The sequence below is a fragment of the Mytilus edulis genome, chromosome 3, assembly GCF_963676685.1.
Source record: "Mytilus edulis chromosome 3, xbMytEdul2.2, whole genome shotgun sequence".
Lineage (NCBI taxonomy): Eukaryota > Metazoa > Mollusca > Bivalvia > Mytilida > Mytilidae > Mytilus > Mytilus edulis.
The window spans coordinates 6,910,358-6,937,769 of NC_092346.1; the positions used below are offsets into that span (position 1 = coordinate 6,910,358).

A 27,412-nucleotide genomic window follows, 5' to 3' on the forward strand; every position below is an offset into this window, starting at 1 on the left:
TGGCTGAAATCATTTGACGACACATTATTAGAGTAAACATGGTTAATGCTCTTCAATAATAATTTTACAATTATTTTTTTTTGTTTTTATTTAAAAGCTTATAAAATTTATAAAATAGATACATGAGGTTAGCAAAATGATCACCAATACAAGATCTAAAAATGAGTCAAAATGGGATAAACAGTCTGATGGCTCCAACATCTGCAACTTTCAAGTAAGAAGCAGTTATTATACGCCGTCAAAATGTTGACGGAACGTATTATGGTATACAAATGTCCTGCATCCGACTGTGTCTGTTTGTCTGTTTAGGAATTAGGGGCAAAAAAGGGGGTAAACAAGGGTGTCCTCACTGTCCTGGTTAATAGACAATTACTAAAGTATAAAACATAATTTAAAAGCAGTGTAATTTGATTTTAGCCATGATTATGAATATTATTTTCTATTTTAAGACTTTTATGATGTATTTAAATGGGTTATTATTGCAAACTCCATTGGAAATTTGAATTGAGATTATGACCATATCTTAAGGGAAAGATTATTTTTTTGGAAAAAAGGTGGGGGGACAATTTGTTCTCAAGATTTCAGAAATTAAAAAGAAAATTTCTTCTATTTATATTTTTTTTGTTGATGAAAAAATGATTATAAATTCAATTCACATAACCAATACAAGTTCTTTAAATGCAGTTATTTTGTGTCAGAAACCTTTTATGTGTCAAATACTTAATACCAATCCAAATTCAGACCGGTATCAAGTATGAATACTGTGTCCATTTTTGCCCCAACTGTTCAGGGTTGGACCTCTGTTGTCAACTCCAGCTGCGCTTGGCGAAGCAATGTATTAGATATTATCTACTTTTTAATAACTAAATGCACATACACACGATAAAGGAGATTTGAAAAAATCAGTACAAATATTATACTGGTCAACAAGCATCCAATTGACCTGTTTAGACTTTTTGTTTCATTTATATCTTATTTTGCAGTTAATATACCAGATATCATAGTATTTTCTTCATAACACTCCAGATTTAAGCAAACTTGAATGTCATGTATTAGTGTCACATAGCAAATAACAATGATTTAGAAATTGTAGTAAAGATCTATTGCTTGATAGAATTCTGTTTAAAATTAGCAAAGGAACGAAGGAGACTTAAATATTGCATCTCTTTCTGTAGAGGAAGAAAACTATGCATCTATACTATTAAACGAGAAGACCTCATTTTGTGTGTCGCTTCTCTTTCTTCCACAATAAATTAAGCATCCTGCCTCTGTGTCCTATAGGTTCAGTGCATAGTCGCATTTGTCATTCATTCTTAAGATTATACAGATCGAGCTATTTTAGGAGAAAAACGAGAAAAAAGGCATCCGGATATTTTTTTCCGTCATTGGACAAAATTTTAAGTCAAACTAGACATCCGGTTTGCGTTTTTTTTCTGTATACATTGAACATATATACATCACGAATAAAGTGTATTTACTATCTGATATCATTTCAAAGTGTTCTATTCACGACGATTACAGATTTTTTTTAAATAGAGACGGTCTGTTTAATATATCAATGACCGCCGTGGATCGATTAGTAAACTGAGAATTCATAGTGAAAATGCAAAAACACTTTATTTATAGGAATGAATGAACATAATATACAGATAAGCGCTAAATAATCTCCAGTCATAAAATCTTTTACAAAAAGTCATTGATTGTTAAACTGAGAATTGATAGTTGTCCTAATGAATGTTCATGCATAATATACTATAATGTTCATATTGAAATTAATAGAAAACAAAAAAGAAAATTCTTCTAAAAAATTCTTCCTCCAACACTTCACATACTTTCAACCACGGTCTGAATGCCCGCGATTTCGCGGGTGTATTCTAGTGTACTAGAAAGCTAACGAACCAAATATCTATAGCGGTAAATTTAAGTATCCCTTTGATAATTTTACAGACGCCATGAGTTGGTTGACAATTTTGTAATTTAACTTTAAGAGATAGCCACGGATAATTATCAATTGAGCCGTCTTTACAAGAAGTATTCTCGACTGTGACATCACCGAACGAGAATTATGGCAAAATTGATTAACATGAGGAACATGAAGGATGACACATCTTGATCAGGATCTGCCTACCCTCCGGGAGCACCTGAGATCGCCCCTGGTTCTTGTGCCTTATAATGTTAGAATGACTAGAATATAACTGAACAATCAATTGTTATTCATACTGCCCTGAAATAATAATTTTCGTTCATGAAGTCTTTTATTGGGTTTTGAAAAATTACTTACTAATTGTTATACATGTTATATATGCAAAATACACTAAAATATCAGTATATACAGGAATTATACCAGAAAGCATCCAATTGACCAGTTCATGCAGACATTAAAATTAATGTATAACTTATTTTTCAGTAAATACATGGTAAATAAACCAGATTTCCAAGTGGTTTTCTTCATCAGAGGGGCAACAACCAAGATTAAATCAAATTTGAATGTCATGAATTATTGTCATATAGTGAATAACTATGATTTGACAATTAGAATAAATATATTTTGCTTTAGAGAATTCTGTCTAAAATTAGGAAAGAAATAAAAAAGTCTTAACTATGGCATCTCTTTCTGTAGAGGAGGAAAACTATGTTCGAATGAGTTTGTTATTAACTGGAATTTCTCCTCGTGCAGCAAGAACTTTCTTTGATAGTGAATTTGCTCCAGCATGTTTAGAAGCAACAATAAAAAAGGAGTATAACAAATTGCTTGACTTAAAAAAGAAGCATAGAATCAACCAATCACAGTGGAACCTTCTGTGTCCTAGATTTCCCGGTGAGTACAGAAATTTTTATTTCATAAAACAATGTTTACCTTTCCTAGATTCCCAAAAAGTATACACAAAACTGTGCTTTACATGATGTTTATATATATATTGTTATAGCCAAACCTTCTGTTCCAAAATACTTGTTATTGCAGATAATTTAAATATCCTTTTTCTAGTATCAGTTTTTGTATACGCCCAATTTCAGAACGCATTTTGGTATACCGTTGTCTTTCCATGTCAGTCTGTACATGTATGTCCTTCCTTTTATCCGTCCCTTCTTACATCCCGAAATCGGTTTCAGTACTCTAACTTTAGTTAGCCTGAACCAAATGTAATGAAATTTATACAAAATGCTCATTACCACAACAAAATAGCTCAAGTTTTATTTGAGCTGTCATCCCTTTTATAGTTCTAGATGTATGCCCCTTTACCCTCTCTAACCTTAGTTTGCCTCAACCAAATGCTATTAAAATTATGCACAAAGCTTAGAACAACAAAATACAGATCAAGATTGAATTTTGGTGGCATCACTTTTACTATTTATTTAGAGTTATTGCTGAATTTTGAGTTTCTGTTCTCTAACTTTAGTTTGTCTCATCAAAATGACAGACAATTTAGACACAATGCTTATAACTTAAAAACACAAAGCATGTTTGAATTTTGGTGGTGTTACTTTTACATTTCTAGAGTTAACGTTATGTTTAAGTTGACAAAAAGATATATGAGTAAACTAAATAGAAGTTTTTTTAAAAAGTTTTATTCTGGAGTGATGAATTTTACATCCCAAATAGGGCAACATTTTACAAAATCGTACAGATTTCAACCAAATAAACGCATCTATGGAAACAAAGTGTGCAGGGGTTGACAAACTAAATATTTGTGCAAGATATGTAAAATGCCATAACAAAGATTATGCTAAAAGTTTTTCTTAGTGGTCGCCTGCTCTCTATATGTTTCCTATCCGATGCAAGAAAGTAATGGTAATTAATCCATTTTCATTTAATTTTCGTCTATAAAATTCAAAATGAGTGCTATTAATGTGACGTCATGAACAAAGTGAACTATGTAAAATTTCAACAACCAAAAATTTGATATTGTCATCGTACAAGCAATGATTTATTTTTGCATTGGTTAACTAATCCTGATTTTGAATTTTTGCCAGAAATTGGGGCCATTTTAGGACTTCATCCAACATACTCCTTTTGCTGTATCTCTAAGCTTTTTCAAATGAAAGTATGTTTAAAATTAAGATATAGTTTTTCATGCCCTTGCTGAATTGTTCATTTCCGTTTTCTAACTTACATGTAAGTTAGCCTCAACCAAATCTAATGAAACTTATTCACAATGCTTAGTCACCACAAAATACATATCAAGTTTGAATTTTGGCAGTGTCACTTTTACCATTCTAGAGTTATGATTTGATGATTTTTTTCATTTCTGTTCTATAACTTAAGTTAGCCTCAACCAAATGCTATTATGAAACTTATACACAATGCCTATTTCCACAAAATACAGATCAAGTTCGAATTTTGGGAGTGTCACTTTTATTGTTCAAGAATTATGCTCTTTATAAATGGAAAAAATTGCTGGATTTTCGTTTTTATTTTCATGGTTCTCTAACTTAAGCTTTCCTCAACCAAATGTTTAAAACTTAAACATAATACTTATTTCCACAAAACTCAGATCAAGTTCAAATTTTGGTAGAGTCACTTTTACCATTCTTCGGTTATGTCCCTTTATAACTTTATATGATATGCAAGCAAGGGCATCATCTTTGTTCTGTGGACACATTCCCACTTTGTTTCACAATTGTCTGTAATAACATTATTTATAGCTAGAACCTATAAATCTCCCTCCCCCTCCTCAAGTCACACTTAGCTGAATATGATACGAAAAGGGAAACACAAATTGTGCTAGCTTATCAATTGCAAGAATCATGAAACCATGTTGCAATATTCCGTAATAAGCAATAAAAGTTAAAAAAAAAAATGGCAAAGAATTCAAATGAAATAGTAGCAGCTTTGTTCAAATTTTTGTTCCTGGCTTTTACAGAGGGTAAACATGTTTGTGAGCATGGTGAGTCCCGGTTATCCGCCTCTGACTAATGGTATTACATGGTACTTTTTAGCTCACCTGTCCTTAAAGGGCCAAGTGAGCTTTTCACATCACTTGGCTTCCGTCGTTGTCGTCGTTAACTTTTACAGAAATCTTCTCCTCTGAAACTACTGGGCCAAATTTAAATAAATTTGTCCACAGTCATCATTGGGGTATGTAGTTTTAAAAATGTGTCTGGTGACCCGACCAACCAAACCAAGATGGCCGTTAGGGCTAAAAATAGAACATAGGGGTAAAATGTAGATTTTTGCTTGTATCTCTGAAACCAAAGGCATTTAGAGCAAATCTGACACGGGATTAATAGTTTATCAGGTCAATATCTATCTATCAGCCCTGAAATTTTCAGATCAATCGGACAACCTGTTGTTGGGTTGTTGCCCCTGAATTGGTAATTTATAGGAAATTTTACAGTTTTTGGTTATTATCTTGAATACTATTATAGATCATTGTAGATAGAGATAAACTGTAGACAGCAATAATGTTCAGCAAAGTAAGATTTACAAATAAGTCAGCATGACCAAAATAGTCAGTTGACCCCTTAAGGTGTTATTGCCCTTTATAATCAATTTTTAACAATTTTTCGTAAATTTTGTAACTTTTTACACAACACATTTTCCTCTGTAACTACTGGGCTAAGTTCATTATAGATAAAGATAATTGTAAGCAGCAAGAATTTCAGTAAAGTAAGATCTACAAACACATCACCATCATGGAAACAAAGTTTTGTGATAAACCCATCTGTGTCCTTTGTTCAATATGCACATAGACCAAGGTGAGCGGCACAGGCTCTTTAGAGCCTCTAGTTTTTCGAAACTACTAAATTTATGTTCCTTTGAATCACTTATTTACAACTGTAATCAATGAACATGATGGACTCACTATACAATTTTTAGGTAAGACTATTTCCAAGTACAATGAAGTATTGATTTGGCTAAAAATGTATTAATAAACAAACTTGCTATTTGCTTTTACTTTTATAATCTTTATTATATAATGTATTTTCTAGATGTACCAGATTCTAAAACATTCGACGTAACTTTGATGATACTGTTACTGAGGAATTTGACTCCAATCACCCCTCCTCTTTGTGGGTTTGACAGTTTACCTTCTGCAATAGAAACCACACCAGCTGCAGACTTAGCAAGGATCAAATACTACAGGAATCACCTGGCTCATTTAGATGATGGCAAACTAGACACAGGGTTCTTCAATACTGCTTGGAATGATATAACTTGTGTAAGTATCTATATCAAGGTTCATGTAACTAATTGTAGGTCACCTGTCAGTAGATATTTAAAACCAAATTACAAGAAACCAAATAGAACTAATTTGCCTTAAACACACTTATGAAATTTATTTTATAGAAAATATATGATTTTGATTTTTGTGGCGCCTGCAACTTTGGTCGCGGAAAATGAGACACAAGGACTGCTTTTAGGATGACTTCGTCAACAATTGTAAGTTTTCTGCTAAAGTTAGTTTGAAAGGAAATACTTGTGATAGATCATTAATATTTCATGTAAAGATGCATTACTATCAGTACACATCAGTTTAACCACTATTTTGAGGCCCCGTCTCCTACTAAGGTCATGGTCTAATGGCTTTGAATTAATTAGAAATTAGGTTAATTTGTTTGCTTAACTTAGCTCGATAGGATCTACTTGTGATAAATCAATGGTATCTTGTATGAAGTTGCATTACTATCTGTTCAGGTCAGTTTGACAACTATTTTGAGGCCCTCTCCCCTAGGTTTCAATAACTTATGAATATTTCAATATTTAGTTTTCTGCTTAAGTTTGTTAAATAGGATCAACTTGTGATAGAACAATAATATTTTGTAAGAAGTCATATTTTTATCAGTTCATATCAGTTTGACGACTATTTTGGGCACTGTCCCCTTGAACATCATGGACATGGTCCAGTGACTTTGAATAAATCAGCATTTTTCATGTGGTAGATTATTGATTTTTTATGTAAAGTTGCATTACTATCAGTGCATATCAGTTTGACGACTATCATGAGGCTCTGCCCCCAAGGTCATGGTCCAGGAACTTTGAATACTTTACCAATCTTCATTGTTCAGGTTTCTGCTTTGACAGGATCAACTTGTGATAGATCTATGATATTTTGTAGGAAATCAAATTCAGATAGAGAGGAACTACTTACTATGATTTTTTGTAAAACATTACATTACTGTCTGTACATCTCAGTTTGTGTCCATAATTTATTATTGTCTCACCTGCAACCGAATTTGCAGAATGCAAGACCAAAGGATGCATATTTTGGTGCATTCGCTTTTGCCACAACAGCAGCAGCCTTATTAACATGATTAACCAATTTAAAAAAAATGTAAACTTTTATGTCAATATCTTGCTTATTATGCATGTTATGAGGAAAAGGATAGACATGCTGTCAAACCAAGATACGTCAATGTGACAAAAAAAAACATTTGACTCATCTGATATAAATAAGAAGATGTGGTATGATTGCCAAATGAGACAACTCTCCACAAGATACCAAATGAAACAAAAATTAACAACTATAGGTCACTGTACGATACTCGCACCCGCAAAGTGGAAAGGGATTAATATAAGTTGCAAAACTTGTTTCCCAATCCACTATAAATAAATATGTTTAAACTAAACTGTACAGAATTCATCAATGAGTAAAACCCATACCGCATATTAAGCTATTAAAGACCCCGAAATGACAATGTGAAACAATTCCACATGTTCGAATGAGAAAACTAAAGGCCTAATTTATGTATAAAAAATGAATGAAATACAATAGTTATCAAAGGTACCAGGATTATAATTTAGTACGCCAGACGCGCGTTTCCTCTACATAAGACTCATCAGTGCGCTCATATCAATATATTTATAAAGCCAAACAAGTACAAAGTTGAAGAGCATTGAGGATCCAAATTCCAAAAAGTTGTGCCAATTACGGCTAAGGAAATCTATGCCTGGGATAAGAAAATAACAAATATCTAACACATACAAACAAACGACTACCACTGAATTACAATCTCCTGACTTGGGACAGGCACATACATAGAGAATGTGGCGGGGTTTACATGTTAGCAGGTTCCCCATCCTCGACCTAACCTGAGACAGTGGTATAACAGTACAACATAAGAACGATTATAAAAACCTTAATAAGTCAATGTGACAAAAAAAACATTTGACCCAACTGATGTCAATATGAAGATGTGGTATGATTGCATATGAGACAACTCTCCTCTAGAGACCAAATGACACAGAAATTAACAGCTATAGGTCACCCTTCGGTCTTCAACAATGAACAAATTCCCTACCAAATATTCAGCTATAAAAAATCTCAAAATCACAAATGTAAAACATTTCAAAAGAAAAACAAATATGTTTCACACAAACAAATGACAACCACTGAATAACAGGGTCCTGACTTGGGACAGGCACATACATACAGAAAGTGGTGGGGTTAAACGTTATGTTAGCCAGATCCCAACCCTCCCTATAACCCTAAACAGTTTTGAATTTTTATATTGGTGGTGTCACTTTAAATTTTTTGCTGGATTGCTCACTTTTTCATTCTAACTGATCTTGAGTTATGCATATTAAGAACTGGAAAAAAATCTTTCGTCAGCTCTTTTACTGTTGTATGCACTGACTAAACATTTCATTTCCATGCTCAAAAGTTTAAATGAGATATTAGAATATGACCTTGACCTCATTTTCACCATGGACTTTTAATCAATAGACACTAAATCTCTTTCATTTACCTTTTTCATTTATGTTTAAGATATGCCATATATTACTGGTTTGTTATTTTGTTTCGGAGTAATGCAAGAATTAGGCAGACCCGTTTTTGAACCTGCAAGCTTTATTGTAGTCATTTACAGTAATAAGTATCATCCTTTATTTTGCAGGCTGTTGATAGATTGGGTGGGCAGCAAACGAAGCAGGAGTGTGATCATCTCAAAACAAAACCATTAGATCAAACCAACCAAGAAATAATGATGGACATAAAACATTCCAATAATGAAATCCGGGAACTAAAAGAATCATTTAAAAGTTTGATAATATCGCATGAATTACTGCAAAAACACCATGCTGAAGTGAAGAAATCCCATGAGACATTACAGGATGACCATAGGAAAGTAACACAAGAAATGGAAACAATAAAAACTTCACAGAAGGATACTGTACCATGGAATATAAGAGGTAAACAGTTTGAAGGGACTTGGGGTACATCTTCTCAATATATTTTGTGGGATTTCTGGTTGGTAAGAGGTAGAAACCTTTGGATTTTTAAATTAATCATAATGTCAAATCAGGCAATTTAGTTTATATTGCGTCAGCTTTTTGAGACTGTTTATACCTTTATGGTTGAGTCTATGGATTTTTTTTGGAAAAAAAAGTTTGTTTCCAGTTTTTAGAGAAAAAAAAATAATTTGTTGTTTTCACCCTCAGCCGCCACTATATGTAGTGCTAAAATTAAAAGAAAAAATTGTTTTCAACTTTTTGCCAAAAGGTAGATTTTTTTTCGCCAGAGGCAGAAAAAAAATTTGTCTGGGAAAATAAACAAAGCCCCCCCCCCCCCCCTTCCGAAAAAATCAAATGGTTGCTGCCTTATGTTAACATTATTTTTACCCTCTGGTTGTTCAGTTAAATTTTCAGATATATATACTTGTTAGCAAGTGTTATGTCACAACCTAACCTTCAACAGTTTTGTAATATTACAAAGTAATAACAACCTGTAAACAAATATTTGAAAATGAGTTGATTCATTGTATTGGTATTATCCACAAATACAAATTGGCATAAGACACAGTATTACTAATCTGAGAGTAGTCAAAATTTATGAAAGCCCTCTCAAAGAATTAAAAATGATGCTCCCTAGACATATAACACACACGAAATCTAATAATAGTTATTGACTGTATATATGACCATACAGGATTTTAATTAGATAGTAATAAAATTGAGAATGGAAATGTGGAATGTGTCAAAGAGACGACATTGACCATAGAACAGACAACAGCAGAAGGTCACCAATAGGTCTTCAATGCAGCGAGAAACTCCCACACCTGGAGCGTCCTTCAGCTGGTCCCTTTACAAATATCTATACTAGTTCAGTGATAATGGACGTCATACTTAACTCCGAATTATACACAAGAAACTAAAATTTAAAATTATACAAGACTAACAAAGGCCAGAGGGTCCTGACTTGGGACAGGCGCAAAAATGCATATTTATACATGTTTTAATGTATTGATAACAACACAAATGAAGTACTGAATAATACAGTATTCAAATATCTTAATCGTGTCAGTTAATTAACAGCCTTTCAGAAAAAGTTGATTAAATGGCTAACAAAAACACAAAAGACACAATGTACAGATCTGAACAAGGATTTGTATAGTGAGAAGGATTGGAATCTCGCGGTATCTCATTAGTTCTCGCGTATCGTGAGAAGTCGTAAACTCGCCACTTATACCATGATACTCGCTTGTATTGTAAATATCCGGTTTTATCGCTTGGTTAACAACGTTATGAAAATACACATGGTAAGCTACGATCTTACGATCTTTTTACGATATTAGTTTTGTGTAGACTTACCGATAAAACAATTCTTATTTCTCTTAAATTACAAAGCGATAATTACCTAAATAGATCAAAAGGAAAAGTTGGCGTTTATAAAGTTTGTTTGTGAAATTTTCGTATTAAAATTAAATTAAGTTTGTAAATTTGATATTCATCCCGGAAAAAGATAAAAAATATTGAGTTTTCCCCCTCATGTGACCGCAGTTTTGGTAGTCATTTATTATCTTCATAATAATCATTTACTCAAAGAGGAAGATGAAATAATTATTTGATTGTCACAGCTTGTTGTTTGACTTTCTGTTTTTTTAAATAGTTCTTTGTTTTTTATTAATTATGCAAGGAACTGTTTGTAATTGAAATATACTTTTGTGGTGATTAGATTAATTAGTGAAGAATATATATAATTAAATAAATTACAACCTTTAATCTCAAAACATAACATTTAATTTAAAAAAAAATCAAGATGATTAATTAAATGAAGTCTTTGATCTCAGTATCAGAACAAGCTTAGATATATTATAAAATGGAATATTTAGTTATCAACTTTCAGTTCAAATTATTATTCAATGTTACAACCATGTCAGATTTTTTATCCTGGGACCAAGATATTGACCTTGATCTTTTGTTAGGTGAATATACTGAGTATGATCCAGAACCCAGTGACAGTGATGAAGAATGTTACATTGCCAAAAAGAAAAAGTCTGAACCTGTACCAGATACATGTATTAAACCTTCATACACTTGTCCTGTTTGCAAAAAGACTCTGAAAACAATTTCAGGCTTCCGTGGTCATGTCCAGAAACAACATGGACAGAATTTGAGAGCAACAGACCATCGCACACATGCAGATAGTAAACTACCTAGCACAGTCCGTGACGCCTTAAATGAAAGTTCATTTGCTGAAATATTCCCTACAGCTTTGCAGTCCAGTTTGTCCAACATTGCTAATGATCCATTTACCATCAATGACAGCATAACAGACATTTGCAAATTTGTGAGCAATTCAGCAGTAGTGCAAGACATTTTGTTGAAATATTTTCAGCCGATATTTGTTGAAACTACAATCAACATATCTTCCTCATGTGACAAAGAGCAAATGTTTCGCCGTTTACACATAAGTAGAGTAAAGCCAGAATTGACAAACACTTTTCACTCGCATTGTCCATCTCACTCATTGAACCATACCAACTTATTCCTACAGATGGTACATGAGGATATTGTTGGTGAAATTTTTAAAGTTCAAACAATGACAGCTGTTCAGAAATCAACATCAAATCAGGAAAAGTTAACAGAAAATGACCAAAGCATTCTGTATTATATTGCTGGTTACACCATTCGTGCCCTACAGAAGAGATACACCAGGTACTCTACTAAGAAGTTGTCCGTCATAAATAAATTTACAGACAATTCTTCAGGTGTTAACTTTGTGAAACAATATGACAAGTGGTATAAGACACAAGACCGTGGTGGCCTTCAGAAACCATCAGATTCCCTGTTCTTATTAATCCGTGAATTAGAGACAATTATTCGCAAAACAGTTGAACCTTCATATAGTGCTAGTTCGCTTCTTATTGATCCTTTAAAAGAAGCTATGATGGAAGGGTTCATGGTAAAACATTATTGTGACATTCTTATGCAAGGTGAAACTGCAGATATTGTGTCAGCTATAACTGAAGACATCATTCATTTGTTTTTAACCATCCGTGGCTTTGCTGTTACTCGTATAGAACGCAATAAACTGACCAAGAAAGCAAAATCTCAACCCTCATCCAGTCTAAGACAAGCCTTAAAGGAGAAATCTTTAAACTGTTGACACTGTGACATTTAGTTTTGTTCTGTTCATACATGAAATATAATTATTTAAATTGTTTCCACATGATCTTGATGTAACTGTTGTATGAATATTTAAAAAGAGTGAAATGTGTAAATGTCTTTTTATTTATTGTCTTTCATAACACTGCTTTACAACTACTACTGAAAGAAAATTTAGCTGCAATCCAACTACAAAACTTATCTCATACGGCCTACACTAAACAGGAACAATATAAGGTCTTCAACAAATGAGGGACGAAATGAATTTATTTGTATCCACGACAACCATCAATATTCTGTCAATATAAGATAATAAATAAGAACAATTGTGGTACTTAAACCTAGCACATCAGGAGCAAAACAAAGAAATATGACAAATATAAATACAATTTTGGTGTCAGAACATTGAACTCTGGTGGATAGTTGTCTCATTGGCATTCATACAACTCTTATTTATATATCCTTGTCCCTTGGATTCTTGTCTCATTGGGAATCATGTATCATTTCTTATGACGACCACAGCAAAACACAGGAACTCATGAACATGAATTGAACACTACTAAAGTATCAGGGACACATACAATTATATGTACATGTATGTAAATTTATCCAGGATAGCTTTTAATAATAGAGATTTGTTCTTGCTGAAAGTTTTATTTTCACACAACAAAATTCACAATATCAAATTATAAATCAAGCATGTGACAAACATTGAACGTTTTCTAACTCTCTCAATTTCTACACATTCATATAACAATGAAAAAATTTTGTACAAATATAGATTGGCGCAATAAAAAAAACAACATCATATATTACACGTTATACACAATTTATTTCACATATTTTTTGTTTCAAAAACTACATACCTTAATTACCTTTTTAGACAGAACCATGCGAGAGAAAAAACACTTCACTAATAAGCATGTTTAAAAAAAAAGTGTTGAATATTTGTTCCTGTATCTTTGAAATTAACATTGAAAAGTTAGAAATAATTAATTATCAAATGCATAAAGATTTATGAATTACTATTTACTGTATTGAGTATTGTATCTGGTCCAAAAACAAAAAATCTTTCATATAAGGTAAATATTATGATGACAAACATGACAACATGAAATACATGTAGGAACACAACAAATAATCACAGACAGTGTTGTCTCAAATTTGCACACACAAGATACATGTACAACATTGTACAATGCATGTTAGTAAAAAATTTCCATACCCCACCAGACAAAGAAAAACTCTATCAAATGCAAGGACTCAACTAAAATTCAAAACTTCGTCTATTTTTATAACTTTTTAGTGAACCCAATTACTGAGAACAAAAAAATAAATATTGAAAATTGCACCCTTACAAATGTTTTCTCAATTTCATAAGCATCAACCTGACCAATGGTTAACTAAGACTATTTTTAGTTTAAGTACTATAAAGGATACCTGCAATCATACGTGTACAATTGTACATACATGTATGTACCATATGCATGTGTACATTTCACCTTTCAAGTTTACATGAAAATGTTTACAAACTACCAAACACTCATATACTGCTATTAGAATTGCATAAATAATACATTATTTGGAAATAAATACATATGACAAGTATACATCATGTACATGTAAATTAAACTTGTACAAAAAGACTTCCTGCATTATTTACATTAAAATGTTTTGCGCTTTGGTAGCGAAGTGTTATCAATCACAAAGTTCCTGTCTCTCTGGTTACTGACATTTCCTCGTTTGGGTGCCAAAGCTTGAGCTCCAACCGCTCTCATGGAGGTCATCATATGACGAACATCATTCACTGTAGGGTTGTTATTGTCCCCAACCCTGTGTCGGTAGTGTCCAAAATGTTGCTCCAAGGGATCTTGGTTAAAGTGATGTGTGAGGACAAACTTTGCGCCAGATTCTAATAGAAATTTAACACAGTCTACAATTGAAAACACACTGATTTTAAAACCTGTCAATGTTTGATGACTCAATTGCATTCCTTTGCGTTGTTTCCTTGAAAAATTACCAGCTCTTTGCATCACTGATTGTTCCCAGGAATCAAAGTACTTAATAAAGTCTACTCTCAACCACTGTAATCTTTCATCATTGACTGTTGTGTATGGATCAAGGTCAGGATTTCTCTTATTTCTACCTTCATATAAGTTTCTTACATTCAAACAATCAAAAAATTTGTTCATAATTCTGATGAAATTAACTGTCTCGGTTACATTATCTCCATACATCATTTCAAGGGCATTCGCTACTGTGGAGCTCAAAACTTGTGCTGCAATGTTGACTTTCATGCAACCGTAGGTTGTCATGTCAAGGTGACTTCTTGTCAATTTAGGACACGGACTGTACAGTGATAGTTCACAATGGTCTTCAAACAATTTCAACAGATGCATCCACGAAATATCTTTTCCATCTTTCCACATTTTTCTGGTGTTTTTGTGGGAATATGAATTGCTGAAACAGTTTCTAGTTGTTTTCACAAGATGGGGAACATCTGAGATGAAATAAAGTTTTCTTTCGTCATCGGCATAAGGATTGGTTGTGTAATGAATAAATTCATTCACCTGTCCATGAATGTTGAAGAACTTCCTATTTGCAGATGCGCCATCACAAGTCAGAAAGAGTACTTTAAGTTGAGCAAAGCCGGTCTCTAAAATGCGAATAGCCTTCCAAATAATAGGATAAAGATAATCAGCAGTAATACTTAAGGTAGCAAAGCCTGCTAAAGGGAATTTCAAGTCTGTTGCAACACCTCTCACCATTAACACAAGCATGTATTTGGCAATGTCTGCATCTGTTTCTGTAGAACTTGTATCTTTCATACTTCTTTCAAAGTTCATTATCTGGTTTCCGACCTTATCTAGATTGCAATAACCAATTAGTTCGCCACTATGTTTATCATACACCAAGTCTGATTTAACCTTGATTTCGTCGAACAAAAGTCCTACATAATTCTTCCAAGGATCAACTGTACTGTACATATCTCTTTTCGAAGCCTCACTTTTCAGTTCTTTCACTACATCTGGCAAAAAACCATTGTCACTTTTAGTATAATGCGAATAATCGAATAATGTCCTTGAACTTGGAAGAGTAATGAAACCCGAATCTCTTAAAGCCTCGTAGGCAGCACTTGATTTGTGACGCAAGTACAGACACCATCTTAGTATCATTGGGTGCCATCGCATACCCTTCAATGACTTCACATTCGTGCTCTTTTGTTGTTCTGACCAGACAAGGCGTTGATAAGAATTGGCATCAGGAAAGGCTTTCATTATTTCAGTTGTACATGCTGCCATTGTATCTTGCATTTCAAGTGTCTGACTGAAGTCTAATGTTACACCTTTACTGCTAACCTCACGTTGAAACTTCCGTTGAGTTTTGTCAATTTCACTCTGTAGGGTTGTTATTCTGTCTTTCTGCTGGTGAATTTTTGTAATTAGTTCAGTACGGGACATCTTGGTATGTCCTATAGTGCTGTGTAAATAGTTTGGTATGTTTTCCTTACTTTTTCTCTCTTTTTCTTCTCGTCTGTGTTTTCTACTTATCAGCACTCTTCTTAATTGTGTACAGGGTGAACATCTGTTTCCCTGCACAAGTAGTAAACAGTTCATGCTTCTTACAGTTGATGAATAGGAAATGGTACCTTTCACTGCTTCAAAGTCACCTTCTCGAAAACCTTGGCTACTTGCAGAACCTTCTGCGCTCTCGACAGATGTGCCCACTGGTATAAAAGACATTAAATCTGCCTCGAAATTTCCTGTACACACAGAATAACTTTGTAATTTCATAAGTAATGTTTGGATGTGTTTAACACTGTCAAAAATTCTTGGTAAACCGATCCATAGGTCATGGTCTTAGCTGAGCTGGATTCTGTGTACAAATACTTTGGCAAAAAAATCTCTATTTATCATCACATTTAATTTAACAGATATTCTTTCAGCGGACGGATATAAAAGCATTATCTTGATTGAATCACTGGTTGTATCTAAAACATATGGTGAACTGATGCAACCACTCTGGACAACATCTTGCTTAAGTTTATCGAATGGGTCTGTATATGATGATGTCACACATTCGGTTTCCTCTATCATGTCTATAGCTACTTCTTCTTGATAGGAGGTACATTCTATGTCCTCTACAGGCTCAGCAGTGTACAAAGTAAAGTCAGGGTCAATCCTTTCTCCACGCACTTCTACTTCTTCTTTTAGACATAATTGCACTATGTCCTCGTTTGGCATACTATAAGAATGGTCATTGTGCAAGTCAGTAGATTGGACTTTTTTACGCTTTCTCTGTGAAGGAACATCCCTCCTTTTCCTTAACTTTGGCATTCTGCAAATTAATAAAAACAGAATTGTTAGTCTAATTTTCACAGCCAATTGGGTTGGCATATATATAGCATGTAAAGTTATGGTTAAAAAGGTTAATATTGATTTTATTTTTAAACCTAACTAATTTGCCTAATGAGGTTTCCCTTAGTTAGGGTGTTCTTTTTACATTTAGTCTTGAGCAATATTCTGACTTCAACAATGAAAATTTAAGAAAATCTTAAGTTGTTGTTTGTTTATCATGTTTATGGGTTAAATAATTGTTTTTCGTTATTTAATATTTAAGGCCGTTAGATTTTTGTTTGAATTGTTTTACATTGTCATTTCGGGGCCTTTTATAGCTGACTATGTGGTATGGGCTTTGCTCATTAGTGAAGAACGTACGGTTACCTATAGTTGTTAATTTATGTGTCATTTTGGTCTCTTGTGGAGAGTTGTTTCTTTGGCAAACATACCACATCTTCTTTTTTTATATTTAGGGTAGGTTAGGCTATTATTATAGAGACTAAAAAGTAGGGTTGGCAGGGTAATTGGAACCACACATGATTTTTTTTATTTGGCCCTTAAGTTCTACACATGTCAATTATGTTGTTTGCCTAAAAAAATACTGACCTACCAACCCAACCCTGTCAGGCCTGTAAGGCATAGGTAGGCAACAACTAACATTTTTTTTCTGAAGGTCAACTTTCAAAATTAACAATAAAGAAACATATAACTACATCCTTAATGAAGGGGGATAGGACTTTTATCTTTTTAAACTGTGGATTGACCCTTTCAGGATGTCAGAATTTGTTTTTTAAATGCTGGCCCTCAAGATTTAGTGTTTTTAAGCATAGGCGTATCCCGGGCCCCCCCTTTCGTGGGAAAAATTTGGTTGATTATATAGGGAATCATTGAAGCATGACTGGAGCCCCCCCCCCCCCCCCCCCACTTAAGTCAGTCAGCGGGCCCCCCCTTAGGAAAAGTTTTGGATCCGCCACTGTTAAGCCCAGGATTTCTGGATCAGGACCCCTCCTACCCCCCACCTTTTGTTTTTAGATTAAAAGTGCAAACCCTAGCACACTTACATATTACATTATTACATTGTATGGTTGTTTGACCTAATAATAATTTAAAATTCTTATTCAGCTTCATGACTTTTATGCCTATTTGGTCAAATTCTCATGCATTACAATTAGAATTTCATGTAATCTGATAATTTCTTTTATTCTTTACCGGGTTCATTAATGAATTTCAGTGTAATATTACCTCCTTCTTTTATCATGTATGACTATTCTTTATAATTTGGCACCCCATTGTTTCCTATTTTACCCAAGCATAACTTTGATCACTAATTATTATTTCAATTCTCAAATTTATTAACCCCATTTAGACCCTCTTTTGTAATAGGGGAAAACAAAGGTGGTAATACCCCTATATGTACAGCATAATACCATCTGTTGCTTTATTAATACACAGGGTATTATTCAAAAGATACATGGAAATCCTGGGTACAGATAAAGTGTCTCAGGTAAATTGTAAGGCACATGTGCCTCAGGAACATAACATGTGTTTGACAAATTTCTTATTTGATTTTACTGTGGACAAGATACACTAATCCATATAAACTTAAAAAAAAGGATAAAAAAAATGTAACAACCAGACATGCTAAATGAACTTAATATTAATACAAATATAAATGACACTTTTCAATGCATTTACAAAAACTAGTCTCGTAACCTCAGTTCTATCAGGAGCAGATCCAGCTATTTTTAAAAGGGGGTTACAACTTGAGTCCCATGTCTTGATCAGTCCAAAAGAGGTCAATGTCTATATAGAAATGACTCCTTTATTTATGAAGTAAACTGCTGTTTTTTACATATGCACAATGATATATACATGAGTAACATGATATGTGAGATTTGGGCTTCAGAATTAAGAATTACTTCTGGTAGGCTTGTTTAAACTATATCATGATCAATACCTTGTCTTGTCATATAGTGGTAATACAAAACTTTTAAAGTTTTGCCATGTTCCATGGGTAATTGAAAACTTCATGGAATAACTTACAATGCATGAATCCATGATGCAGTAATTTATACATCTATATGGGTTGACAATTATTTACTGACAATTTGACAAATAGCACATTTAAAAAGATTGCTAGAAAAATATTTCATCTTTCTTTTTCCTCATGCTAACAGACATGACAGAGCATAATATTAAAGTATAAATTCTATATACATGTACGCCCGGAATATATACTGAGTGTGTCCATCTTAAAATAATAGCTTAGTTGAGTACTAAAACCACTAATTATTATAGTATTTATATTGATAAATAAAGATTTCAGTCACAACTTCAGGATGTTAGATAAGTATACAGTACATCCAAAAAGGAGCAGTTCCTGTCTTTTATGTTGTTAACTTTTTATCCATAAGTGGATTGTTTTGTCATGATGGGATATTTTTCTTTGCCGATTTCAAAGGTAAAATTGAGAATGGAAATGGGGAATGTGCCAAAGAGACAACAACCGGACCATAGAAAAAAACAACAGCAGAAGGTCACCAACAGGTCTTCAATGTAGCGAAAAATTCCCGCACCCAGAGGCGTCCTTCTACTGGCCCCTAAACAAATATATACTAGTTCAGTGATAATGAACGCCAATCTAATTTCCACATTGTACCCAAGAAACTAAAATTAAAATAATGCAAGACTAACAAAGGCCAGAGGCTCCTGACTTTGGACAGGCGCAAAAATGCGGCGGGGTTAAACACGTTTGTGAGATCTCAACCCTCCCCCTATACCTCTAGCCAATGTAGAAAAGTAAACGCATAACAATACGCACATTAAAATTCAGTTATATACATAAAAATTGTCTTGTCTCTTATTCATACACTGGACTGAACACAAAAAAAAAAACCATTGACCATTGAATCATGAAAATGAGGTTAAGATCAGATGAATATAAATTCCATGTGTTAAGTAGTCGGTGTACTGTACTTAAGCATAATAGTAAGAAAGGAAAATATTTACCTGGCTATTATCTACACAAACTTTTTCTATCTTCAGAGGGCTGTATATACTACGTAGGCTCAAGAAATCTTGAAATATGAAATCTGAAATTGAAATATGCAATTACTTCATGTACTTAATGGAAATGTTACAGAAAACAGTTTTTGTTTGAACCTGTCCTAAGTCAGGAATATGATGTACAAGTGTACAGTAGTTGTCGTTTGTTTATGTAATTTATATGTGTTTCTCGTTTTTCATATAGATAAGACCGTTGGTTTCCCCGTTTGAATGGTTTTAAACTTGTAATTTACACATTTGGTTATCCCAAAGTAGTTTCTAAATTTATTCAGACAATTAAAGTTATAACTGTAAACTTGTAAACAGATGGATCAACTTACATACATACATGCAAACTCTTAACATATACAAAAACATGTACATACTGAACACGTAAATCAAAACATAGCAATTGAACAGCAACTTGAGACAAACTTAAAATTTGCAGACTGTCCTTTCTGTTTTTTACATCAGCTTGTGATTTTGTTTAGTTTTTCACCATAATGAATTTCAGACTTAACGAATGTTTGCCAGACTAACAAGCCATAAAAGCAGTTTTTCTATGTCTCTTAATTTATTTGGCGGTCCAAGGATCTGTATAGCGAGAAAAATCCTTGGTTCGTTAGATTTTTTTAAGATGAATATTTTAGACTAGGTTTAAGTCGTAGCACTAGCTTGTTCTGGTAGAAAATTGAAGATTGTGATGTTCGGATGAACGTGCATTTTCCAATTATTCAATAATGGTATAGAGGCATTTTCCAATTATTCAATGAAGGAATAAAGGGGGGGGTGTTCAAATGCCAGCTGCGCTTCAGCACAAACATGTGCACCTTTCTTTTATCATTTCAACACTGGATTATACCTTCAGCTTGTTGTAGTCTCTTTCTGATTAATATTTTTATTTATATACATGTTCTTGAATAATTTTATTTAGAGTTGGACCAAGGATTTGTATAAAATGTCGTATAAAATGTAAATAACAACAGACAAAACATGAGCCAGTGGCGGATCCAGGGAGAGGGTTCCGAGGGTTGGATTCCCCCATTTCTTTGGACGATCAATGCATTTGAATGGGGACATATAGTTGGAACCCCCCCCCCCCTGTCCCGGGTTAGGAACCCCCTTTTTTAAATGGCTGGATTCGCCACTGTGAGCGGTCTCTGATTTCAGAGTTCTTTTACGGACATTCTGATTCACCCATCTCCTACTAGTAAGTAAGTCAGTAAGTAATGACTTTATTTAAAAAGGGTGACTCAATTAGCTTTCGCTTATCTACCTTGAGGCCCTCACAAAGAACAAACAGTACAAATATTACGAAGCTTTCTAACATATTATGATACTCCTGAAACCTTTGTAACAGATCATTAATAATATAATTCTAGTAGGAAGAAATTCTCACCATAGTTATAGTAAACACAAAAAGAAGCAATATGAAAAAGGGTAATTATGTCATAATATGACTGCTTACAAGTGCTTCTCTCCGACCTCTAGGGGACATACATTTGTACATGTATGCACAATAGGCCGTTTTAAAAGATATAATTCTGTTGAGAAATACAGTACCTTTGTTGTTAACATCCAATTTAACACAGAAGCAAGTATAGATGTAAACATTTCCATCACGTTTTCTCAGAAAATTCGAGATCAAGGAAGTTAATTTATGTTAATTTGATCCCGCCCATAATGACAACATTTGGATGCATCTGGTGACCGTAGTGGTATTTTAAAACGATGATAATAGCACACGTTATCAATTTACAAGCACTTTTTTTTTTAAAGAACACCAAACAAACTATACTTAAATGAAATAATTACGTTTCATAGCTGAAATCGACAAAATGAGATACTTTATTGATTTTATCTAAGCCCATCCTACTTTGCACTGACGCGGAGCCATTTTGGACAGGTCGGCCTGAAACATTCATCAAAATAGCAACAACCAAAGCACCTTTCACCATATTATTTGAACTGTTCACGTATCAAACACATTTATTTCATATTATTAAAGTTTTTTCACATAATTCCTCATTTTGAAGGAGGAGATTGAACTCAAAGATGGGGTTTGGACAGCCTTTTTGGGCGGGATTATGGCGATGATCAGGAGAAAATATGCATAGTCAATTTAGCTGTAAATAATGCGTATTGTAACGATGTTAATTGATTTCTTAATCTGAACTGACATAATATTACATATAAAAGTATCATTATCATGCAAATATATATATTATACTTACAATAGGCTGACTTTAATCTTGATGCGACACGAATTTAACTGTTAATGGATGACATAAAACGACAAACGAGATGCATCACGGTTAATCTCGTCAAAATCTCGTATACGCAGCTTTTTATATACAGCCAATGCAAACTGCTCGCGAGATTCCAATCCTTCTCACTATACAAATCCTTGATCTGAAGTACTTGCAGTTACTTAATGCTAGTTCAAATCCAATAACATCTTATACAAAACAAATGTTTCTAAGACAAATAAATCAATCAGTATACCACCAAAATCTTTACAAGGCATACATGTACATGTCCTTTAGACAACCTTCTCATAACCTTTACCTCAGTTCAAAGATCAGTAATCCACATAAGTTTTGTTGATAAGCTCTGATACTTAGACAAAAAAAAATGAACCAGTCAATATTGATTTTGTATGTAATAATAATATAGTAATACAACAACGATATTTGATTTTGAATCAATAAGAAATATGTAAGTTGTTAGTTATATTGATATCTTAGTTCTGATGAAGGAAAATTCAGAACAGCCGTATAATGGTATGACCATGTTTTTCTTCGTTGTCGTCAGAAGCCATTTAGCTTCCTGACAATATCTGAAGTCTAAAAGTGTAAGGATTTTTGAGGAATTGTACCACAAGCTTTCATACTACAAATAAAGATTGGTATTGATTTTGGGGTTTATGCCCTGGCTGTGTTGGAAAATAGGGACAAACAGGGTGAAGAAAGCATTCATCTTGTTTCAGAGCAGTTACTTGAGTATAACTTATGTATTCAAATCTATAAAACTGTACCACAATGTTCCATTCCAAAATGGACGTGTGGGATTGACTTTTGTGGGAAATGTCCTAACCGTCTAGGGTGTATGGTTACGGGTACCTATTTCAATGTGATTTAATTCAAAGTCTTGAATTTTTGGTGTTCTTCAATATGGCGAATCTAGCTGTATTTAGATTGTTGTTGTGGCCCCATTTAAAAAAATGGTCAAACTTGAGGTCGAATGGGTTCAAAATTAAACTTTGCTGGATTTGATAAAAAATGGAATTATTGGAGTTCTTTGGATGTGCTGATTCTTACCGTGCTAAGATTTTTTTTATCTTGTCTGTGAAGAAAATCAAGATAATCAACATAGGTATTGCTTTTCTTGAAACGACAACAGGGTAAAAAGTTGTTAAGTTTTCTGCTAAAGTTGGTTTGATAGGAACCAGTTACAATAGGCAACCATATTTTCTATGAAGTTAACATTAAGATCAGAAAGTCCAAAATTGATTTCACAAAAATTGAAATCTTGGTTTTTTTTCGTATGCTGAAAAATAAGCATGTATTTATCTTTTTTGATATTGGCCCAGTTTTCGAATTGGTACAAATCGGTGTCTAAAATTAAACTTAGTTTGATTTCAACACAAAAATTAAAAGTATGGGAATCTTTGATATGCTGAATTTAATAACTTCTATGTTGGATTTTGGGCCCTGTTATCAAATTGTTGCACATTGAGATCCAAGCTGAAACTTTGTTTGATTTCATAAAATATAGATTTTTTTTTTGTGTGATATGCTGAATCTAACCATGCTAACCATATATTTAGATATTGCCATTATTGGACAATAATAGGTTAATATCCTATTTCAAATATTTTAGTTCTTCGACCATATTCATTCTGTGTCAGAAACATATATATATATATATATGCTGCATCAAATATACTCACTATCCTAATTCAGAGCTGTATCTAGCTTGAATGTTGTGTCCATACTTGCCCCAACTGTTCAGGATTAAACATCTGTGGTCGTATCAAGCTGTGTCATGAGAAGCATTTATTTAAACCTATTACAAATATATTGTCACTGTTCGGTCTATGAGAAAACTGATGCATACTAAATGCATATTACAAACATTCCAAGAAGAAATTTGAAAAGAAATAAAAACTAATTGACAACAATATATTCCAAGAATAAAAATGAGATTTGTGAATTTCAACATAGTGCACCATTGATAATGACAGATATGTTAAACCCTTAAAAGTGTAGACCAATCAGTTATATTGATCAATTAATCGTTTATTTATTTTTATTTATATTCCAAAATTCGTCTTTCAGCAAGAAATGAACAATTACTCAAAAACTGGAAGGACAGTGATGATAAGATGTTTGTTAATACAAGAGCTGCAGAGCATATTTTCAAATGCATAAAGGAAAACAGTTGTGTAACTATAACAGCTAATTCTGGTGTAGGGAAGACAGCAACACTGAGACATGTAGCTTTACAAATGGTAGAAGAATATGATGTACTTGTGGTCACAGAGCCAGGTGACATTCTGAGGTATAACAATCCAAATAAGAAAACATTGTTTGTTGTTGATGATTTATGTGGAAACTTTTCGCTGGACCAGAGTGACATTAAATGTTGGGAACCAATACTAAAAGATATAAGACAAAATCTTGAAAAAAAACAAACAAAAATACTTGCAGCATGTCGGTTACAAGTATATCAAGACGAAACGTTTGATTCTTTGTCAGTTTTTAAGTCATGTGTATGTAACATGTTATCTAAAAACATTTGCTTGTCAAAACCGGAAAAAGAATTAATAGCTAAGTTGTATCTCAATGCAAAAGCCTCTGAGATAAGTGACTTTTATGATATTTATGACTGTTTTCCTCTTTTATGTAAACTGTGCCATGATAATTCAAAACTTATTATTACAGATTTCTTTCAAAATCCATTTTCAATTTATGAAGCAGAGATTGATAAGTTTCTAAAGAAAGGGCATCACGCTAAATACTGTGCTTTGGCTTTATGTGTCATGTTTAACAACAAATTAAAGGAAGAAATGTTAACAGAAGAGTTGAATGAACAAACTAGGGCTATTATAGAGAACACGTGTGAGGCATGCAGATTAGACAGGGGAACATCACGACTTGTATTACAAGATGAACTTGACTCACTTACACATACATTCATAAAGAAAGAAAAAAATGTTTACAAAATTTTACATGATAAGATATTTGACTTTCTTGCTAAGATATATGGCAAACACATGACATATTGCTTGATAAGGAATGCAGACAGTGGTTTAATCAAGGAACGATTTTTATTAGAAACAAAAGATAACATGGATCCGTTTATTACTGTAGTACCTGCAAAATATCATCAGATGTACATACAGAGAATGATTGATGACTGGTCAAATGGAAAATTACAAGATGTATTTAGTAACATCAATATGAAGATACCTCAGTTTAAACAGAAATTGCTATGCTATTTGAAAACACTAGATATATCCAACCAGACAAAACTGGCAAATATCTGTAATGAACATGAATACTTATTAAAAAACAGTTGTTCACGTTATATATATATATTTGATGATGATGATGATGATTATGAGGTTGAGGAGGATGATGATGATGAGGAGGAGGATTATACCTATGAATATACCTATGGAACTTCTTTATTGCATTGTTGTTATTTAGGTGATATGTCATTTGTCAAGTGGTTGTTAGACAGAGGAGCGGACTGTAATAAATGTGATAGATATAACGCGTCACCTGTAATAACCGCTTGTCAACATGGTCATACCGAAATAGTTAAGATTTTGTTAGACAGAGGAGCAGACTATGACAAATGTAATAGTTTTGGTTCATCAACTTTAATGATGGCTTGTAAACATGGTCATACAGAAATAGTAAAGATGTTGTTAGACAGAGGAGTAGACTGTAATAAATGTGATGAAAATGACATTTCACCTTTAATGAAGGCTAGTCAACATGGTCATATAGAAATAGTAAAGATGTTGTTAGACAGAGGAGCAGACTATAATAAATGTGGATGGTTTGGTGAGTCACCTGTAATGAAGGCTTGTGCACATGGTCATACAGAAATAGTAAAGATGTTGTTAGACATAAGAGCAGACTATAATAACTATGGAAGGCATGGTGAGTCACCTTTAATGAAGGCTTGTGTAAATGGGCATATAGAAATAGTAAAGATGTTGTTAGACAGAGGAGCAGACTTTAATAAATGTAACAGGTATGATGAGTCACCTGTAATGGAGGCTTGTAAACATGGTCATATAGAAATAGTAAAGATGTTGTTAGACAGAGGAGCAGACTATAATAAATATGGAAGGCATGGTGAGTCACCTTTAATGAAGAAGGCTTGTGTAAATGGGCATATAGAAATAGTAAAGATGTTATTAGACAAAGGAGCAGACTATAATAAAGGTGATAATGATGGTCAGTCACCTGTAATGATGGCTTGTGAATATGGCCATACCGAAATACTGAGAATGTTGTTAGACAGAGGAGCAGACTGTAATAAATGTAATGGACAGGGTCAGTCAGCTTCAAAGATTGCCTATGAAAGAGGAAACAAAACTATAATTGATATGATTCATCAACATACCAGTCAGAAAATAGTTCGAAATTGAAGTTTAATCAATTTTTTCCAAATGCTTTAAAGGCAATAACAATCAAAACCAAGGAGTAAACGAAGATTCACAAAACCAAAGGACATTTACATCAACAGTTATAAATAATAATTAAGAAACAACACCAACTCCAGGGATTGAAATCAGGTGCTCCGGAAGGATAACCATTTCCTGCACCGTATACGGCACCCGTCGTGTAATTTCTTTGTTCAGTTCGGTAATGATGGAAGGTTATTATGACTGAGGAAGCATATCAGATATGATTTCTGACACACTTTTGTGATAATGGCCAATCAGCTCATGATTGCGACCGTAAAATTTCTTGAGTGATGACCTTAATTTGATTGATTCATAGCCCTGATTATCAACTTTTGAGAAAGTAGTATTCCTCGTTCAACAAAATCAACGTACTTTGAGCTAGCTCTAGAGTAACGTATCAATTGACACACATATACTACATATGCTGGTGCCAGTGGGATGTTGCTACACAGAAATGGAAAGTTGACAAAAGGAAAATTAAAATCATCGCGTTTGTCATAAATTTTGGTATTCAACCTACCATCAGTACTCATTTCGAGAAAAAAAAGTCTAAATATGAAGCAGATTTATCTGTGTCGGTAGGATCTTTAATTTCAAATTCACTTGGCTATATTAAATGTAAGTGATCATTGAATCTATTATTATTGAGAGACAGTACATCATCAATATACCGAAAGGTGAAATTAAAAGACTGGGCTAATTTCTTTTCTCCTTTCTGTACTAGCCCTTGGAAAAATTCTGCTTCATAGGAATATAAAATCAAATCTGCAAGTAGAGGAGAGCAATTGGTACCCATTTGGATTCTAATAGTCTGTTGGAAGACCAAACTTCCAAATTCAACAAATATGTTGTCAATTAAAAAGTCCAGCATGGCAGTGATATCCTCTTCGGTATATTTTTTCCTTGACTCTGTATGATTTTAACAAAGGAAGCTAAATTCCAGCCCAAAATTAGATATTTTAAACGTCTAGTGCCCTTTTTGTTAAAGCTGGC

The 27,412-nt window shown here is 33.4% G+C and overlaps 1 protein-coding gene across 1 annotated transcript; it reads left to right on the plus strand.

Moving 5' to 3' along the window:
* The first annotated feature begins 2,405 nt into the window (after nt 1-2,405).
* LOC139514747 (uncharacterized) lies at nt 2,406-26,507 on the plus strand. The gene is made up of 4 exons (XM_071304387.1): nt 2,406-2,818; nt 5,932-6,161; nt 8,836-9,130; nt 24,051-26,507. The coding sequence occupies exons 1-4, from the start codon at nt 2,602-2,604 to the stop codon at nt 26,378-26,380; spliced, it is 3,072 nt and encodes a 1,023-aa protein (XP_071160488.1). The 5' UTR covers nt 2,406-2,601; the 3' UTR covers nt 26,381-26,507.
* Nucleotides 26,508-27,412: the final 905 nt, after the last annotated feature.

Excerpts from the sequence above, each read along its gene's own strand:
- LOC139514747 (XM_071304387.1), top strand. The coding sequence starts at position 2,602 with ATGGCATCTCTTTCTGTAGAGGAGGAAAACTATGTTCGAATGAGTTTG. Across the intron at positions 2,819-5,931 it reads TCTGTGTCCTAGATTTCCCG|ATGTACCAGATTCTAAAACA; the intron begins GTGAGTACAGAA and ends TGTATTTTCTAG. Across the intron at positions 6,162-8,835 it reads CTTGGAATGATATAACTTGT|GCTGTTGATAGATTGGGTGG; the intron begins GTAAGTATCTAT and ends TTTATTTTGCAG.